This window comes from Marmota marmota, unplaced genomic scaffold, assembly GCF_001458135.2.
Source record: "Marmota marmota marmota unplaced genomic scaffold, marMar, whole genome shotgun sequence".
In the NCBI taxonomy this organism is placed as follows: Eukaryota; Metazoa; Chordata; class Mammalia; order Rodentia; family Sciuridae; genus Marmota; species Marmota marmota.
Window position 1 is genome coordinate 4,301,965 of NW_026000102.1, and position 17,089 is coordinate 4,319,053.

At 52.8% G+C, this 17,089-nt stretch overlaps 1 protein-coding gene across 20 annotated transcripts in view; it reads right to left on the minus strand.

Moving 5' to 3' along the window:
- The window catches only part of Camta1 (calmodulin binding transcription activator 1), a 744,390-nt gene that overhangs the window by 494,143 nt on the left and 233,158 nt on the right, over positions 1–17,089 (minus strand). For all 20 annotated transcript variants that reach the window (XM_048783672.1, XM_048783671.1, XM_048783683.1 and 17 more), the window contains one exon: positions 4,579–4,646. In XM_048783672.1, the coding sequence (XP_048639629.1) occupies positions 4,579–4,646 (68 nt within the window). The remainder of the gene's footprint in view (positions 1–4,578; positions 4,647–17,089) is intronic.

Genomic DNA, 17,089 nt, shown 5'->3' on the forward strand with positions numbered 1-17,089 from the left:
GACACTCAGAGCTTCTCCTCCTTCCCTTCCACCTCCTGCTACTCTGGTTTCACTGCTTATTGACGAAGCAGCATTTAGTGTTCATTATAGAAGATTCTATTACTAGACCTTAGTGCATCAGTGTTAAGGTGCTATCTGTATCAATCCAATTAATTAATTAGACAATTAATAGCATTTTCCAGCCTCCTTCTAGCTGGTACAGCAGGATTCCTGGCAAGGATATGCCTTCCCTTCCATCTAGAGGCTTGCGTGTCCACAGAAGGTTCTCCGTTTCCCAGGGGAGGAGAAATGAATGGCGGGGATTGCTCAGTTTTGCATTTGCTGCCTGCACCCTGCTCAGCTCTGCTGCAGCCCCAAGGTGGAGGGGCCTTGCTCCGTGGCGGTGTGTGTTCTGCATGGCCTCTGCCTGGGAGCCAAACCTGGTCCCAGAGAGGTGCAGGAAGCCACTGGCTGCTATGCCCAGGCCACACTCGCCCACAAAGGGAGGCCCTGCCCATGCTGCCTGGGTCTCTGGGCTGGTTCAGAATTCGTGAAGGGAGGTACAGAGGGATGGTGGAGCCATATCCTGAGCTACCATCGGGTCCCCATACCCACTCTGGGCAGTGGAGGTGCAACATGAGGGGCAGGTTAGGGGCTCTGCAGGAAGATCATTCTGGGTTCAAGTTCCAGCTCCAACACCCTCTGTGCAGCCCTGGGAGGGGGATCACACACCTTCCCAGCCCTGGTAATAAACTTAAACTTAGCATGTAGCCTAGAGCAAATGCCTAGGACACAGTCCTGGTCAGCTGGCCAATGCTGGTGCCAGATAGGCCAGAAGAAATAACACGAGGAAGCCAGGGCTCTTCCTGCACAGACGCAGACGCACATTTTCTACATTTTTTACCTTGTTCTTGCTCATTTCACAAATATGTGTCGAGGGCCTATTGTGCATCTGGCTCTGCTCTTGGTGTTGGGGGTACCCTGCGAACCACTCCAACGAAAGATCCCTTTCCTGTGGTAGTCACACCTGAGGGGCCAGACATGAATCAACCAACCAACAAAGCAACGGTGAAACACAAAGTGCCTCAGGTGGGCTGAGCCCTGAGAACCAGGCAAAGAAGAGGGAAGGGTCCTCTGTGTGGGAGGGGTATGGGGTCAATGAGGCCTGATAGAGGAGACAGACGGATCTTCCAGACAGAGGGAGGACGCTCTTCATGTCAAGATCCCAAGTTCACTGGGCAGGGCGGGGAGTGTGGCATTCAGCTAGCTCTCCAAGAGGGATTATCATAGTGCTGAGCACACAGCAAGTGCCAAATAAAGACATCCTGAAGGGTGATGTTTCAAGGTGAAGGTCCCAGCTGCTGATAGCACAATACAGTGGCATGAACACTCAGCACTTGGTCCTGGGCAGCAGCACAGCTGCCCTAGCCCCCAACCCTGGGACTCCCAGCAGTAGGCCTCCTTATTAAACAGGTGAGCTGGCTCCGGGGCCCACTCTGTAATTAGGGCAATAACTGAGCAAGGGCTCTATTTATAACCCCCAGCCCTCAGCAAGCCTCGGAGACAAGCAGTGGGTCCCTCTGCAGCTCCTATACCAACATCTATATGTGAACTGATTACAACAATTAATTTAATAGGGATTCCTCCACACAAACAATGTATCATTTTATTAAGAAACTCTATAAATGTCAGTGGTGCAATTCATTTTTATTAATTTTCTAAAATGAAATTAGCAGTGGCGGCGGTGGTGGCAAACAGAAGTTGTGCTGCCTTCTCATCCAGCAGAGTATTGGTGTCATTAATTCCTTAATACCAGGAGGCCGGTTTGTATGAACTCAGCAGTTAACTGCACCAATTAATTTCAATACCGGAGATGGGTGGGGGAGTCAAACCCAACTCAACAACTAATTTAGGAAGGTCCTTGAACAAGAAGGCAACTTTTCCTTCTCCTGGGACACAAAGCTTTCAAGTGTAAACACTGAGAGCATATTATAATACTAATAGGACCGCCTAGCCCCACCCTCTGCCTTTAGGAAAAGAATTTGTCCTTCCAGGGCCTAGGGAAATTCTGGCAGATGCTTCCTGAAGTCTGGGCCTCTGGCAGGTTGGGGACTGCCCTTCAGACAGAGGAACTGGGACACCTGTGAATGACGGACCCTCACACAGGCAAAGCAGGATCACAAATATCCCCTCATGCAGTCCTCCCATGGCTCTGTGAGGACAGGGTCAGCAGTAACTCACTTTCTACATGAAGAAAAAACAGTGGAGCTTTTGAAGGAGCTGAAATGATTTTCTTACTGTCACAAAACTACTGGGTAACAAAGCCAGGGCTCAAACCCAAGCCCGTCAATATGGGAACCCACATTTCCTCTCCTCCCTGCATGCACTGTGTCTTGGGACAGTAAGTCTCTTGCTCCTTTTACAGTCCAAAAAATCCCCGAGTGACATCCACTTCTCAATCAAGACCCAGATTCTGGAGGCTGGGATGAGGTAAAACGCTCGCCTTGGATGTTCTGCAGTGCTGTAGTCCACACCAGTGCGCATGTCTGAAGCCGGCACACTCCGGAGAGCCTTGCTCGGGCTCAGGAGAAGTTCTTTCCTCCCACTCAGACTGGAGGAGCCTCTCATGGAGGAGCCAAGAGCCTTGGAGAGGCTGGAGGCTGCAGAGACAGGCACCAGTGCCACCAGGAAACAGCACACACCTCCCTCTCCCCAAAGAACCTAGGCCAGGGCTTCTGGAAGGGAGTCCAGACCCGGCACATGCCATGGTCTGTGTTCATCCCTCACCTGTGTTCAAACAGCGAGTCGGAAACCGGGGGGAGCCCAGCAGCATGAGTTCTAGCAAGTCCTGCAGCTGGCTCTGATGGCTACAGGCTTCGGTGACTGCCCTGGAAGCTGCCCTCAGAAGACAGAAGAGGACTGGGCTGGGTTTCCCACAGTCTGGGCTGTGGCTGAGTCCACCAAATGGCAGACTGTGTCATCATGACTCTGCACTCCCCACTCCTGCCCCTCCTCAGAAGAATATCCTTCCCGGCCCCATTCTTGCTGGGGTTGGCCATGGACTTGCTTTGGCCACATCCAGACAGGGGTTTTAGCTTCACCCGCATGTGCTGCCTTGGGCTTCTCAGCCGCTGCCTCTCCCATGAGAACCAGTTGTCCCAGACAGAGGGAGCTTCTCCAGCCTAGGTCCTAGAACAATATGCATGGAGCAGTCCTGATCCAAAGCCACAGGCAACCACAGACCCACAAGCAGGAAATAAAAGTTTGTTATTATAAAGTCACTACATTGGGGGTTGTTTCTTACGTAGCATTACCACAGCAACAGCTGACTGATGTAAGCCATTTGGTTTTATAGCAAGGAGAGTCACAGCTCCAGAAGGCTGAGGTGCTAAGGACACTTGCAGAGGGACTCTTCTCCATGTCTCAGGCTGCAAAGTCACATGAGTCAGAGCCACCCCAGGGGAGGGGGATTTCAGCCACTGATCTCCCTTTCCTCAATATCCCTAACCTCCAAATGGAACATTCTGCCCTCATCTAAAGGATGCTATAACCAGTAAACCCCTGAGCTGAGGAAGTTGGAGTTTAAAGTACCTCTTGAATAAGTGAACATTCTCAAGGGGCAGAGCTTTCCTCCCTGGCTCAGCACATAGCCGAGTCAGGCTTGTGACCAAGGGTGCAGAGGACCCATCTCACCCCTACCCTGGTTCCAGCTAGCGATCCCGGAGACGCTGTGCTTCTGTCCAAGGAGACAGCCTGAGCACTCCACCTCTTAGATTCCCACCTGCAGGCCAGTCACCCCGCAAGCCACACTCCAGCTAACACCCTCAGCTAACAGACAGCTGGCCTGTCACCGCCAGTGGAAAAGTTGTGGCCATTGGAAGAGAGTGGCCACACATTTCTGAAGCTCTAGAATGTAACACACCAAAAATAAAAACTTCAGAGTTGGCAAGGAAAGAAGCTGCCTTTAAATAAGCGCTGATCCCAGCCACACTTCCCCGCCGCCCAGCGGCAGCCTCTGCTGGCAGGACTGGGGCAGCGGTGTTGGCGACAATTCCCTCCGTTCCCAAGTGGCAAGCGAAGTTAAATGCTTGTGGCAGTTAGTAGGTTCAAGGACATTTACTGCATAATAAACCACAAACTCAGCCACTGCTTCTGATTTGGGGAGCTTCTCACCTGAAATCAGGAGCAAGTCGACTTGTAGTGTGTAAAACACATTGAAATGAAAGTGGGCAGATAAGCCAGTTTCTCTTTTAAAGGTACATTTTGGGAGAATACTAGTGGCAGGGGGGCAATTTCCCAAAATAAACTCCCCTGCAGCCCCTGCCTAAAATGGCTCCGGAACCCAGGGGAAGGGTCCAGCCCTGGCCATCAGCACAGGCGCTCGAGCGCTCAGAGGCAGCGGGACCATTTTGAGTCCATCTGGTTATACTGGCTACAACGGTCTGGGCAGTTAACGGCACCGCGGAGCCACAGGCTACCTGGCGCAATGTGGCGTTTTCCACCTGTTGCCTGAATTGACTGGCCAGATCAGGTCACCCATGAAAGTCAACCAATCCATTCACTGTAAGTAGCGGAAAACGGCAAGATCCGGGGCCTTACCTTGTCTTAGGGGACGTGGTTAGCCATTCTTCATGTTTCTCAAATGTTATTAAATAAGCTGCAATTTCCTGAAACAGAAGAATAAAGAGATAATAACAACAATTAGCTCACGCTGGACCCTGAGAAGTAAGAAAGCTTTGTCGCTGCCAGCCGCGGTCTTCCTCTGCCAGGCTGGACTCCGTCTCTGCCAGGAAAATGTGCCACCTGGACGCGGCTTCGATTTGATTTTCCAGTCCTGTCCACTGAACCTGCTTACGACAATGATCAAAGCACCAGGTTTCAAAAGAAGAGTCAATGGCAAGGACAAAAATATTTCTCTGTGGGAAGAAAACATCAGACACACTCTCAGGTTCTAAATGGCATTAATCTGAAGGAGGGAAAAGCACATGCCAACTATGGGTCTCCACCTGGGCAAGGTCGAGTGGAAGGTTTGGGCTGTTTTTCTGAAGCTGGACGAAATCTTTCGGCTTTGTCACAAGAGACGCCGCGTTCTCTCAGCTTGATTCCCAAACCCCTGAGCCAAATCACAGAAAGATTAAAAGGAAAAGAAGAGATAAAGCCTTATTCCAGAGAGAGGAGAGAGAGAAGTGAGTAGCCTTTCCCACTACTGATAACTTGATCTACTGAGCAGTGCTTCAGAGAAGAGCAATGTCAGCCGAGTTTAAGGCAAAGAGGGAGAAAATGTGGGCACCTGAAGGTAAATTAAATATTTATAAACACAACAGCAGATAGAATTACTGATTTATTAATAATTTCAATAGAAAGCCAGTGGGTGACATCAGCATAAGTCATTGCTCCAGCTCTGAGGCATGATATGGCCCATTACTTCCAGCTCCAAACAGATCTGCTAACACGAAGTTGGCAGGGATTGTACGTTAAATTAAGGTTGGACTCGTACACGTTTCCCTTGATCTTGGTGGGGACACAACCCGGAGCTGCTGTCGTCGACTAGCAGGGGAATGCAGAGCAGAGGCCTCCCTCCCACTCTCCCCACAGCCAGGCTGCCTAGAACGAAGCAGCCCGTCTGCCCAGGGCCAGCAGCCTCCGGGACTTGGACGTAAAGGAGTTGACACCTGTGACCACAGACACTACCCTTGGCCTTGAGAGAAAAGGAGGCACCACCACCAAAAACCGGAAGCAGAGCAGTTAGCATTGAAAACACCACCGTGTCACGCAGCCAGAAGACCCGAGGCCCTGGTGGAGACCAAGCCTCACAGAACAGCCACTACCGAGAGGCAGCCGGTGACGGACGCCAGGAGACTAGCCTACACCCGGGACCAGGGAAGAAGCAGCCCACGGCAAGAACAGCTCCCCCACCGTCCAGGTTGCTGTCATCGGTTTCCACTACAGAAATCACAAATTAAGTCACTGACCAACCAGCACATGTCCTCTGTCCCTAAGCCTTTCCACAGTTCATCTACTCTCCTTAGGAAAATCTGCCCTCAGGGCCTTGCTGCAGGGGGTGCCACCTCCTTTGGTGAGTCCTCGGTATTTCCCGATATATCTGCTATACTCCCTGGTGTGTGGGTGCAACGCCCCGAGTTCTGATTGCCTGGTGGTTTGGATAATATCCCATCCGACCACAGAAGGACAGGACTATGCCATCACTGATGTATCTCCGGGACTTTCAGTGTCCTGGGGCCAGAGAGGTTTCTCATAAATGTGTGTGTGACACAGATGGCTGGAGGAGCGGGCGGATGGCGGGAAGGGGGTGGGCTTGGGGGAAGGGCAGGCAGTGTGGAAATAAACGCGCATTCGAAGGGTGTGTGTGCTTATTCTGAAGATAGAAGCCCCCAGCACAGCAGTTTCTGGAGGGCACTTGCCAGTTATTTAACCAACTCTAAGTCGCTGCAGGAGAAAGCAGCATGGGGTGAAGCGGGCACACACGGGCCGCCAGCAGCGCCAGCTCGGTACCAGCCCCACCGCTCACCAGCGTCTGGCCATCGTCCCGCACACAGCGTGGCTCTGCAGCCCCCACCCCACTTCCTATGGAACTGAGAGAGTATCCCCTTCCAGGCCAGGGAATGGCGAGTCACAGTACTCTGGCTGGCAAAGCCTGTCCCCAGTTAGGGCCCCTTTATCTCAGCGTCACCAGGTCTACATGATGTGAGCTACCTGAGGCCCCCGATAAGGTAGCATGTGCCCAAATGGCCCCAGGTCAGAAGTGGCCCCTGTTGCTGGGTGTACCCCTCAGCCCCTCACACCTGTCGCCCCCGCCAGCAGACAGTGAAAGTCAACATTAGGATAACTGCTCACCCTGAGGAGTACCTGCTGGCCTCCCTCTGGTTTCGCTAACTACTCAGAGCAGGCTGTGGTTAGTGTGAACACTGTGTCCTGACTCTCTCCCCAAATCTCGGGAGACTTAGAGGAACAGGCTCAGCAACTGGAACCCTCTGATCCATATCCTTGCTCAGCATCAGGCCTTAGTGACCCCGAAGATGGGGTGCACAGTGCAACCATCCCAGCCACCCCTAGACATATTCTATTCTGATGACTCAGAGCATCCACAGAAGACCTTCATTGACATCCTTCAGCCATCACTCAGCTCACCCAGCAAGGCTTCCCACTGCTACTGTCCTCCAAAGAGAAAGTCCCCTGGGCCACTTTTGAATTCAGCAGGTATCTATGGACACTTACTGAGCACCTACTATGTGCCAGCCTGTGAATGAGACCACACGGAAGCCTGCAGCTAACGAGCTCACAGTCAAGGAGGGGACAGTGCATGCAGCAGCATCAGCCCTGCCCAGGGGCAGCTGTGCTGAAGCTCTATAGCCAGACTCAGGGTCACCGCAGCTCTGACGAGCAGCTGTGCAGGCGACCAGAGGCCCCAGGGAACACTGACTCAGGAGCTACCTGTGGCTGTCAGCCACTCCCTCCTCCCCAGACATACACAGCTATTCCCAATCCATGGGACACTCACCCAGGATCCCAGTAAAAGCATCTGTCCCACTTAAGACCAGCTTCTCTGAGCAAAAGACACCAACATCAACACCCAGTCCCACCTCTGCCATGCTCGAGTGGCCTGGACTTGACCGCCAGTGACTGTCACAGGCTGTTAGCAGTCTTCAGCAGACCTGCAAGTGTCTGGGTCTCCTCTCCAACGCCAGACCCTGCTGCCCAGCCTTCCCAACCACGGCCCTTACCAGGGTTTGGCCCTCCTTACCAACTGGGCAGCCAGGGCCAGATCTGCCTCCTCAAAGCTTAGGAGCTGGTTGGAGAGATGGAAGAACACACCCCAGTAGACATTTAATGGGGTAGAGAAACTTGAGAGCCATAAAACTTCAGAGTAAGGAGGGTCAGCTGGGCTAGGTGGGGGTGATTTGCAGGGTGGGGGTGACACTTCATCCTCTGTGTCATCATTGTCACGCTAACGTGGTGAAGTGTTGTCCAGGGTTGTGTCCTGCTCTAGGCCTTAATGGGGGATAATCCCATTTATTCTTCACAAGAAACTGTGAAGTAGGAACCATGCCCACTTCACAAGTGAGGAAACTGAGGCACAGAGCAATCAAGTGACTTGCCCAAGGTCACACAGCCAGTACCTGTAGAATTGGGACCCAGACCCATGTGGGATGCTTCCAGAACCCACACTTTGCCCACTGTCCTGAATTTCTTCAAGAACGGCAGGATTCCCTGGATGGAGCCCAAAGGAAACGTGTGTGGACAGCCTCCTGCTCCCCACTGACTGCCCCTCCCTTCCCACCTCCCTGCCCTGGGCCACAAGTGCAGACTGAGCATCCCTCAACGCACCCCCCCCCAAGAGGACCAGGCCCCTTCCACCCGAGACCTGGTCTGATTCTCGAGGTCATCTGCTGCAGCGAGTCCTCGTGTCGCTGGAGTAGGCAAGGCTGCTTGTATCCATGGAAGCCTCTGCTGAAGAGTCTTTTAAGGCAGAGGAGACGCCCCAGCTGAGAGCAGAAGCAGCTGTGAACAGCAGGGTCCAGCCCCTCCTCCCCTGAAGCTCTGCAAGCCGAGAGAGCCCCGAGGAGGACACGCGACAGAGATCAGAGCAGCTCCTTTCTCCAGGGAAGACTGAAGCCCAGGGAAGGGGAAGCTCTTGCTGAGCCCAGCCCAGGCACCTCCTTTCCCGCTCACTCACCACCTCTCAGAATCAAGTGTGGCTCAGAAGACTCACAGGAGGCGCAAGCAAGAGCAGAGGAGGCTCCAGAGAAGAGAAAACATGTACTCAAACCAAAGCACAGGCACAAGTGCTCAGAGCAGCATGGATCGAAATGGCACTGGCCACCCAAGTTCCACGGACGCATGAATACACGGGATGTGTACATTCAGTGGAAGGTCATTCGGACGTGGTGCTGTGACGGACCCTGAAAATATCATGCTAAGAGAGAAGCCAGGCACTAGAGGCCACGCACTGTATGAGGCCACCCACTTGAAGCGTCTGGAAGGGCAAATCCACAGAGAGCGAATGCCACCTGGGGATTGGCAGGGGCTGTGGGAAGAGGGGCGTGGGAGTGACTGCATCTCTATCGAAGTGACGAAGATGGCAAGACCTGGATGGCAGTGACAGCTGCATAATACTGTGGATGCGCTAAACGTCATGGGTGGTAAGTTCTCTGTTACGTGTATTTCATCACAATTAAAAAAGAGAAGAAGCAAGCATGGCGTCCAGCCCGGTGTGCTCTGGCTGAGGGGACCCCTAGCCTACCCGGCCCACAGACAGGCTGAGCCCAAAGGGCCACACTCGCCACCCGCCAGCCTCCTCCAGTGCCCTGGCTCTGGGCACCCTTCTCTTCCTGGACCCTCAATACTGCACCGCGGAGGAGAATGGCTCAACTGTCAAGATGAGGAAAGTCGCTGCAGGTGCCAAAGCAAAGATTGCCCAGCCTGCAGACCTTACACGTTCAGTTTGTCCTTTGGACATTCCAGTAGAAAAACTGCTTCCAAAATATGTTGCCTGTGTGTGGCCGCAGCCAGAGAGCCACTGTGGCAGAATCTGCCCAGCCTGGGGAAGGTCCCCGCAGACCAGGGAGGCAGGTGGGCCCTTCCTGGAGGCACTGACAGAGCCTCAGCAGGAAGGGCAGAGTGGCAGGACTAAGGGTGGCAAGGCTGTCCTGAGTTCTGCCTGGTCACTCCCCCACCCCCACACGGGGGACCCTACACGTCCAGTCGCCAGCTCAGGCCCACAGGCTCTGGAAGATTGCAAGCCCGTGCCAGTGGTGAGGGCTGGAGGATTGCCCACTGAGGCCACCTGGCTCCTCCGGCCCCTTCCCACCCCAGCGCCTGTGCACCAGCTCTGCCCCCAGGGCCTGGGAGGCCCTGTTCACAGCATAGCCCTGCAGGGGTCTTCTACTCCTCACTCCCCAGTGATCTCCAGTTTCTGGAACCTTCTCGCAATGGCCACAGCACTCTGGGACTTCTAGCTTCCAGTGCCTTCTGTCACGAGGCCTGTGTGTGTGTGGTGATCCTCTCTTTGTGGTTGTGCAGTGTCCAGAAGGGGCCATCTCAGGCCCTGTGTCCACGCAGATCCCTGCACTGCCCTTGTATCCCAAGATGACTGCGGACTCCATGAAGTTGAATAAGGGAAGGCAAAGTCCTCTTCCAAAACGAGAGTGTCCAGCTGACCTCAGCCGCCCTTGCTGTGAGCCTGGGCTGGGACAGAGAGGGCGGTGAGGTCCCGTGGGCGCGGCCCCTGAGAGAGGAGCCCAGAGGAGCCGCAGGCGCTGCTTCCAGGTGCTCCTACCACAGGGCAGCCTGCAGCCGCCCACCAGCACTGCAGCAGCACTGTCCACAGGAATGGGACAGGAGGCGCAGATGCCAGGCACGTGTGTGGCTTTGTCATCTCTAGATGATACATTTTTTAAAAATATTTCTTAGTTGTTGTTGACGGACCTTTGTTTTATTATTTATATGTGGTGCTGAGAATGGAACCCAGTGCCTCACACATGCCAAGCAAGTGCGCTACCCCGAGCTACAGCCCCAGCCCTAGATGATACATTTTTTAAAAGTAGAAAAAAAAGGAGAAATTAATTTTAATAATGTTTTATATTTCAACTGATAGATGCAAACCCGTGTGATTCCCTAATTTTAGAAAGAAACTGGGAGCCACTTGATATTCTGTTTTACTGCTTCCTGGATCCGTGTGGTTTCCTCCCACAGCCCACCTCAACCAGACACAGCTGTGTCTCCAGGGCTCAGTGGCTTTACACAGCTGCCCTATGGGACAGCCAGTGCCACTACAGCAGGGGCCTGCAAACACGGCCTGCCTTCCCAGCGCAGCTGTGCTCCTGGGCCTGACTCAGGGTGGGAGGGCAGGTGCCACACGGCAGACTGCCCAGAGGGCAGGGCTCACCGTCCCCTTGGTCCACCTCAGAGGCCAGGAGCTGGAGGTGGGAGGCTCCCATCTGCTTAGGAAGGGATAAGGGAGTCCAGGGCTGAATCCGCCAACTTCTCGGCTCAAGCTCTGTGCGCCTTCCCTTCCCTCCCAGAAGGACCTGCCCACTGCACAGTGCCTGCTGCCCACTCCACAGAACAGGCCGCCGGACCAGCTTCCCTCCAACAACCTCCGGAGGAGCAGCCCTCACACAAAGGGCAAGAGTCCCTTCAGAGTCTCTAGGGGACTTTGTGTCCAATCTGTCTGTTAATGTCAGGGAGAGCAAGGGTCAGTTGAGGGGCCTTTGGTGCTTTTTGTAACAAATTAAATAACAATGTATGTATGTATGTATGTGTGTGTGAGCAGGTGTGTGTGGTGTGTGTGCGTCATGCATGTGTGAATGTATTATGCGTATATGTGTGTATATGTTTTGTTCTTTATTCTCCCGAGTCCATGTAATAAAAATACCTCTGTGGCCTACACAATCTCACATACCTTTCACAGAGAAAAGGGTGGGTTTTCAACCAAGAGATAATTTTTTTAAAGTTTGGTTTTTATGAGAGTTCTGCACAGGGTTTTATCTGTAAGGGACCGACGCTGAGGGGGAAAAAGCCACGGCTCTCCTAGCAGCTGGCCCCAGCATCTGCTAGAGCCACAATATGCAATTATATTACTCCCAAATGAGAAGTAAAAATATCTTGTTTCCAATACTCTTGGTTTTAAGGCTCATCCTTAATGTCCTCTGGGTATTTCCATGGTGCCAGATCTCTGTGTTATGCACTTTATTAGGGATGTGTGAATGTCATATTAATGACTTCTAACCGACATGTTTACAGTGGAAGCAAATTTTCCCAGAATCCACCACTGACTGCACTTTACACAAAATAATTGGCCTTAATTTAAATAAATAAATAACCATTCCATGCCCCCTCCCCTGCTGTCTCTCCCCCTCTCTGGGGAACCCCATGGGTACAGCTGGTGGTTCTCCTCTGTTATAAATATTCCAACTGGGGTCCAGCCATACAGTGCCCTATCTGGACACTCCTATGCCTATCCTCTGGTGGACTTCCCAGGCACCAGACTACAAGCCCACACCCTGCACAGGAGGTTCTGGGTCCCCAGCCACAGGTCAGAGCCAACATCCCAAGTCAAGGTTTCAAAGCGATGGCCAGCTCTCCTTAGAAACAACTAGCACATGGAATAATGGCTCACAGATATCTTTATTTGCATAGGAGCTAACAGAGCTCTACTCTGGCCACTTATGAAATGGACATTATCATAAATCTGAGGGTGTCCATAGGACTTCCCACAAGATGGTAAACAGCAATTCTGAATACATCGGCCTCGACTTCCGAAATCATGACACCTGGCCCAGTTGGCTGGCTGGCATGTACACAGGGAAAAGCATGCTTCTGACCACCTAAGTGCCAACCAGCAAAGAAACAATGAGCCACCAAAGGACAGTCAACCACAGATGCAGTGAAGAAGCGATTCCCTCATTTATGCACTCACTGGCTCAATCATTTGATGAATTATTGAGCACCTACTGTATGTCAGGCGTTACACGAAGCCCTAACAATACAAAGACATATGAGTAATGGTTGTTGGAAATGAAGCTGGGAAGACAGACAGGCTGCCGGGTCCAGCACCAGTGTCATGCAAAGCAGCTGCGGGGCTGAATTAGCAGTGAGCACAAGCTGAGGCAGGGAGGGAGGCGACTCCAAGGAGCCACCTCCCAACCTGGGCAGGAGTGAGCAGGGGTGGCCAGGCAGACAAGGGGTGCAAGCACTGGCCAAGGAAGCAGCGCGTGCAAAAGCAGGAAATGGAGAAGCAAGTGTGTTCAGGGCAATGGCAGCCAGTGAAGTGGCTGGAGCCCGCAGGCCTGCGGACAACGTCAGAACCAGGCCGCGAGGTTGCGGGCTCAGGAGTGCGGGGTGGACGTGCCAGGCCAGGTGAGTTTCATCACAAGAGCCAGGCGGTCAGGGAAGGCTTTTAAACAGAGGGGAGACACAGAAAGGGCCGAGCTTTGGAAACATCTCCGCGGTGGCGGTGCGGCAGAGGGGGGCTGCTGATGGGAGTTATGTTGACAGCCCAGGAGAGGGACGGGGACCCAACGCCTGGAAAAGCAAAACAGATGGGGCTGAAACCCAGCTGGCTGCAGAACACGGGGGACAGTGGTGCAGCGAGGACACTTCCAAAGCCAAGGTCACACTCTGACAGCCCAGCAGCCGAGTCCACCCAGAGAGGCACTGGCTTGGCCTGTGTAGTATTTTTCCCATTTGGTTTATCTGCCAATTAAAAATTGAGAGATGGGGAATCCCAGCTGCTCTTGAAACCATGAAGCCTGGCAGCGGGGCCCCATCCCCTAGAGCACCCGCTGGCTGGAGCTGGGAGCGTCCTCTGCGGGCGGGCTGGTCTTGGGCGACCACCGTCTCCAACGGCTTCCTTTCTCCACTGACAGCACCTGCCTGGACCTGCAGGCACCTGACTCTGGTCTTTGTGGCACTGGAAACTGTGGACTCTAAGGACATGTGCTGGTACGGGCCACCCAGAAAGAGATGCATCTTAGAACAACAGAGTTTTTTAACAAAGTGGCATTAACCCAAACACTAATTGCCCCTGAATACAATGACATTTGTTGATTAAGCTGGACCCCAAACTGCCTCAATTTCTATTTCATCTTTGTGACAGTTGTCACTTTGTTATTGTCACTGAGCTCCAATTTCACCCTCCTTTGTCCTGCTTTGTGAAACAGAAGCCGGGTCCTCTAAACATTTCCCCTCTGCCAGCTTAGCAGCACGTTAAGATTCATCGATAGAGAACGATGAGATGACCCTTAAGGTGTCAATACCAAGAAGGCACATCTCAGTGGCAGAGCGCCTGCCTGGCACACATGAGGCCCTGGTTCATCCCAACACCACAGACAGGCCAAGACACACCCCTCTGGTTTCTCTCATTATTACTATTATTGTTATTATAATGTTGACACCGTCACTCTGAGTGGGAGCCCACACAGATGGGCATAGCCACCCCTCAGGACACGCTCCCTCTGTGATAAGACCAGCTCCGGCCCACTGACCCTCGTCCCTCTCAGGCTGCCCCCTGCTGACCCACGTCGCTCTCAGGCCGCACACTCCTTTGCTCACTACACACTCTCTGCAGAGGTCTGAATCTCAGCACTGGGTGAGGGGTCTTTGCACCCTTGGTCCACCCTCTATCTGCCCCTCCTCGACCTAGAGGTAGTCGTGGCTCTTTCATACCGAGACTCCAGGAACCCTTAGAATTCCTTTTGAACACTGTTAGTAGGCAGCCACCTTCTCCAGGTTAGCAATTCTTGATGTTAAATGCTCTCTGTGGGTTCCACCTCCTGAATGGACCCTGACTGATAGGAGAACCGCCCACTGACCAGAGGACACTCACCATTGTGTCTCATCCTGGAAGGCATACTAAAAAGTATAAGGGGAACAAGAACACCCCAGGGGGAAGAGGCACACATTGGGGGAAATGTCCAAATTGTCCCAGTGAGGACTTTAGAGCAAGTGCCCCAGGCACCAGCCAGATGGCAGTTGAAGGCACCGAGGAAGCTGTGTCCCACACCCCCTTCATGAGAAGACCTGAATCTGCCTTTTTGGAAGATGAAAAGCATTTCTTCTAAAGTTACTCCATCCCTTTTGTCCACATGACCTGGAACAAGTCGTTTGACAGCTCTGTGCCTCACCTAAAATACGGGACAGCACAGTTGTACCCATGGAGGGACCACAGGCAGATCCATGGCCCATGTGAGATCACTGGGCTCGACTCTGCTTCACTGAGGTCTAACTGACAACCAATATCGTGCACCTGTTTTGAACGTAGAGCCCGTGAATGGCAACAAAAGAAGACATTATAGGTCTGTCACCACATTCACGGTACGAAAGGTTTTCAGCACCATAGAAAGAAAATTTCACCAAGTACAGAAATCTAGGCTTATGGTCCCCCATCTGGGCCTCAAGACTCCACCCCCACTGTCACCTGGCTTGCGTGGTTTCTGAAGGAAGTCACAGTTTCCATCTTTGACTTCTCCCTCGTAATTGTCTCCCTCGTGCCCCACTGGGTGGCTTTGTCACTGATTTGAATCAATTTGATCATGATGGGCCTTTCCATGGTTCTCTTCATATTTGTCTGGCCTGGGTGGGTTGGTCTTCTTGGATCAGTGGGTTTACAGTTTTCCTTAAGTTTGGAAAACTGCCAGCCATTATATTGTGCTTGTGTGTGTGTGTATGTGTGTGCATGTGTGTGTAAGTCTGCATGTGTGTGCATGTGTGTGCATGTGTGTGTATGTGTGTATGCATGTGTGTGCATGTGTGTGCGTGTGTGCAATTCTGCATGTGTGTGTGCATGTGTGTATGCATATGTATGTGTGCATGTATGTGTGCGTGTGTGCATGTGTGTGTGTGTGTGTACATGCACTGGGAACTGAACCCAGGGCCTCCTGCATGCTAAGCAAGCACTCCACCACTGAGCTGCACCCCCAGCCCTCGCATCATTAAACGAAGGGTCTTAGGCTTGGCTTTGCCAGACACTTAAGTCACCTGTGGATCAAACGGACCCCAGGGCTTATTCTGAACTTGCTTACAGGCAGGTCTACGCATCTTTTACTCTAGAAATGTTTTAGTCTCACCACTACCATTTCTCCCTCTGGGGTCTCTACAGAACACCCCAGGTGCTCAGGAAGGATAAATCTGTGTGGTCAGAATTCGAACAGCCCCAGTTCTGAAGGAGCCCTGAGAGGTTTCCACCTTGCAGCCCCCCCTGCTTTCCGTCCAGCCACACGGGCCTTCGCCTCGAGCACACGTACACACACATGCACACACAATCTGGTGTCCAGCAGAACATCCCAGGGCCATCGTGTTGGTTTGAAGGGCACTTTCTCTGCAAGACCCTCTCCTCTATGTTCTTCCCATCTCGACCTCTTGGGACTCGGCAGCCGTCTCCTCAGCGTGGCGGAACACTGTGCTCTGCTTGGATACCTCCCTGAAATCAGTCTTGAAATGCCTCCAGGCAGAAATACAAAGGGACTGGAGGGCTCCCAATCTTTTCTGTGACTGTGTAGTGACAGGCCTATTGTATTGTCTGCAAATATTCATCTCACATGTTCGGTTCAGTTTTATAATTGTTTATAACAAGAGGACAAATCAGCCCCGGTTACTCCATCATGGCCAGCAGCAAAAGTCTTGCGATAAATTTTAAAGTTTGTGTTTTATTCTTAGAGAGGCCAGCTGACTTTGGATGAAAGAACCATCAGCTAAGGAAGCAGGGTTAAGACCTGAGGGTGCCGTGCCATCTCAGAGAGAGGGTCCCAGGAAACCCACGGGGAGCCAGACTTCCTCAAATACCTGGAAGCAGGCCCAGAGCACTAGGCACAACTTGGGACCCATCCTGCTTTCTTCGACTGCCCCTTCCCACCGCCTCTGCCCCAGATGAAGCGCAGACTTGCGGACCTGAGGGCTCAGCTTAAGAATCAGAAAAGCCCAAAAGAGCAGAGGCTGTTGTCCTGGGCGCTTGAGGAACATGACGCACACCTGAATGTAAAACAGAAGCGGAGCCCCGCGAACTTGGCCTCCCTCTCTACCTTGGCAGGACGCTGTCCACACAGCAAGTGTCACGTGCTGCCAGCTCCCATTAAGAATTGGTGACCGTGTGAAGTGCGCTGCACCTGTTGGTCTGTATGCAGCCGCTGCCCTCGGAGGAGAAGTCGGACTCGCTGGAAAATGCAGCAAGAACTGCGTTCCCACCCCATGCTGCGGGGCTCCCCTCGCACCTCTGCCCTCGCACACTGACCCCCACGGCCCTTCAGAAATGGGTGTTCAGTCAGAGGCCAGAAGACACCTGGAAGGCAGCTCACTGGCTCTGACACCCTGCGGGACAGGTGGAGCTTTGCCTGGCCCCAGGTCCTTGCTGCCTCCAAGCCGAGCAGAGCCACCTCGCTCCCAGCAGAACAAACACCAACACTCATCCTAACCCCCACCACGGAAAATCCAATAAAACTAACAAAAACAGAAGCCAGCCATCTTAAAATTAACACATCCAAGATACAAGCAGAAACCATTGATCAAAACCGCCCATCTTCCCCCAGAGCCAGCTCCAGAGCAGCCCTCACGCCCCGTAATGGAATCCCATTATCTACAAAAGAAACTCATTCCA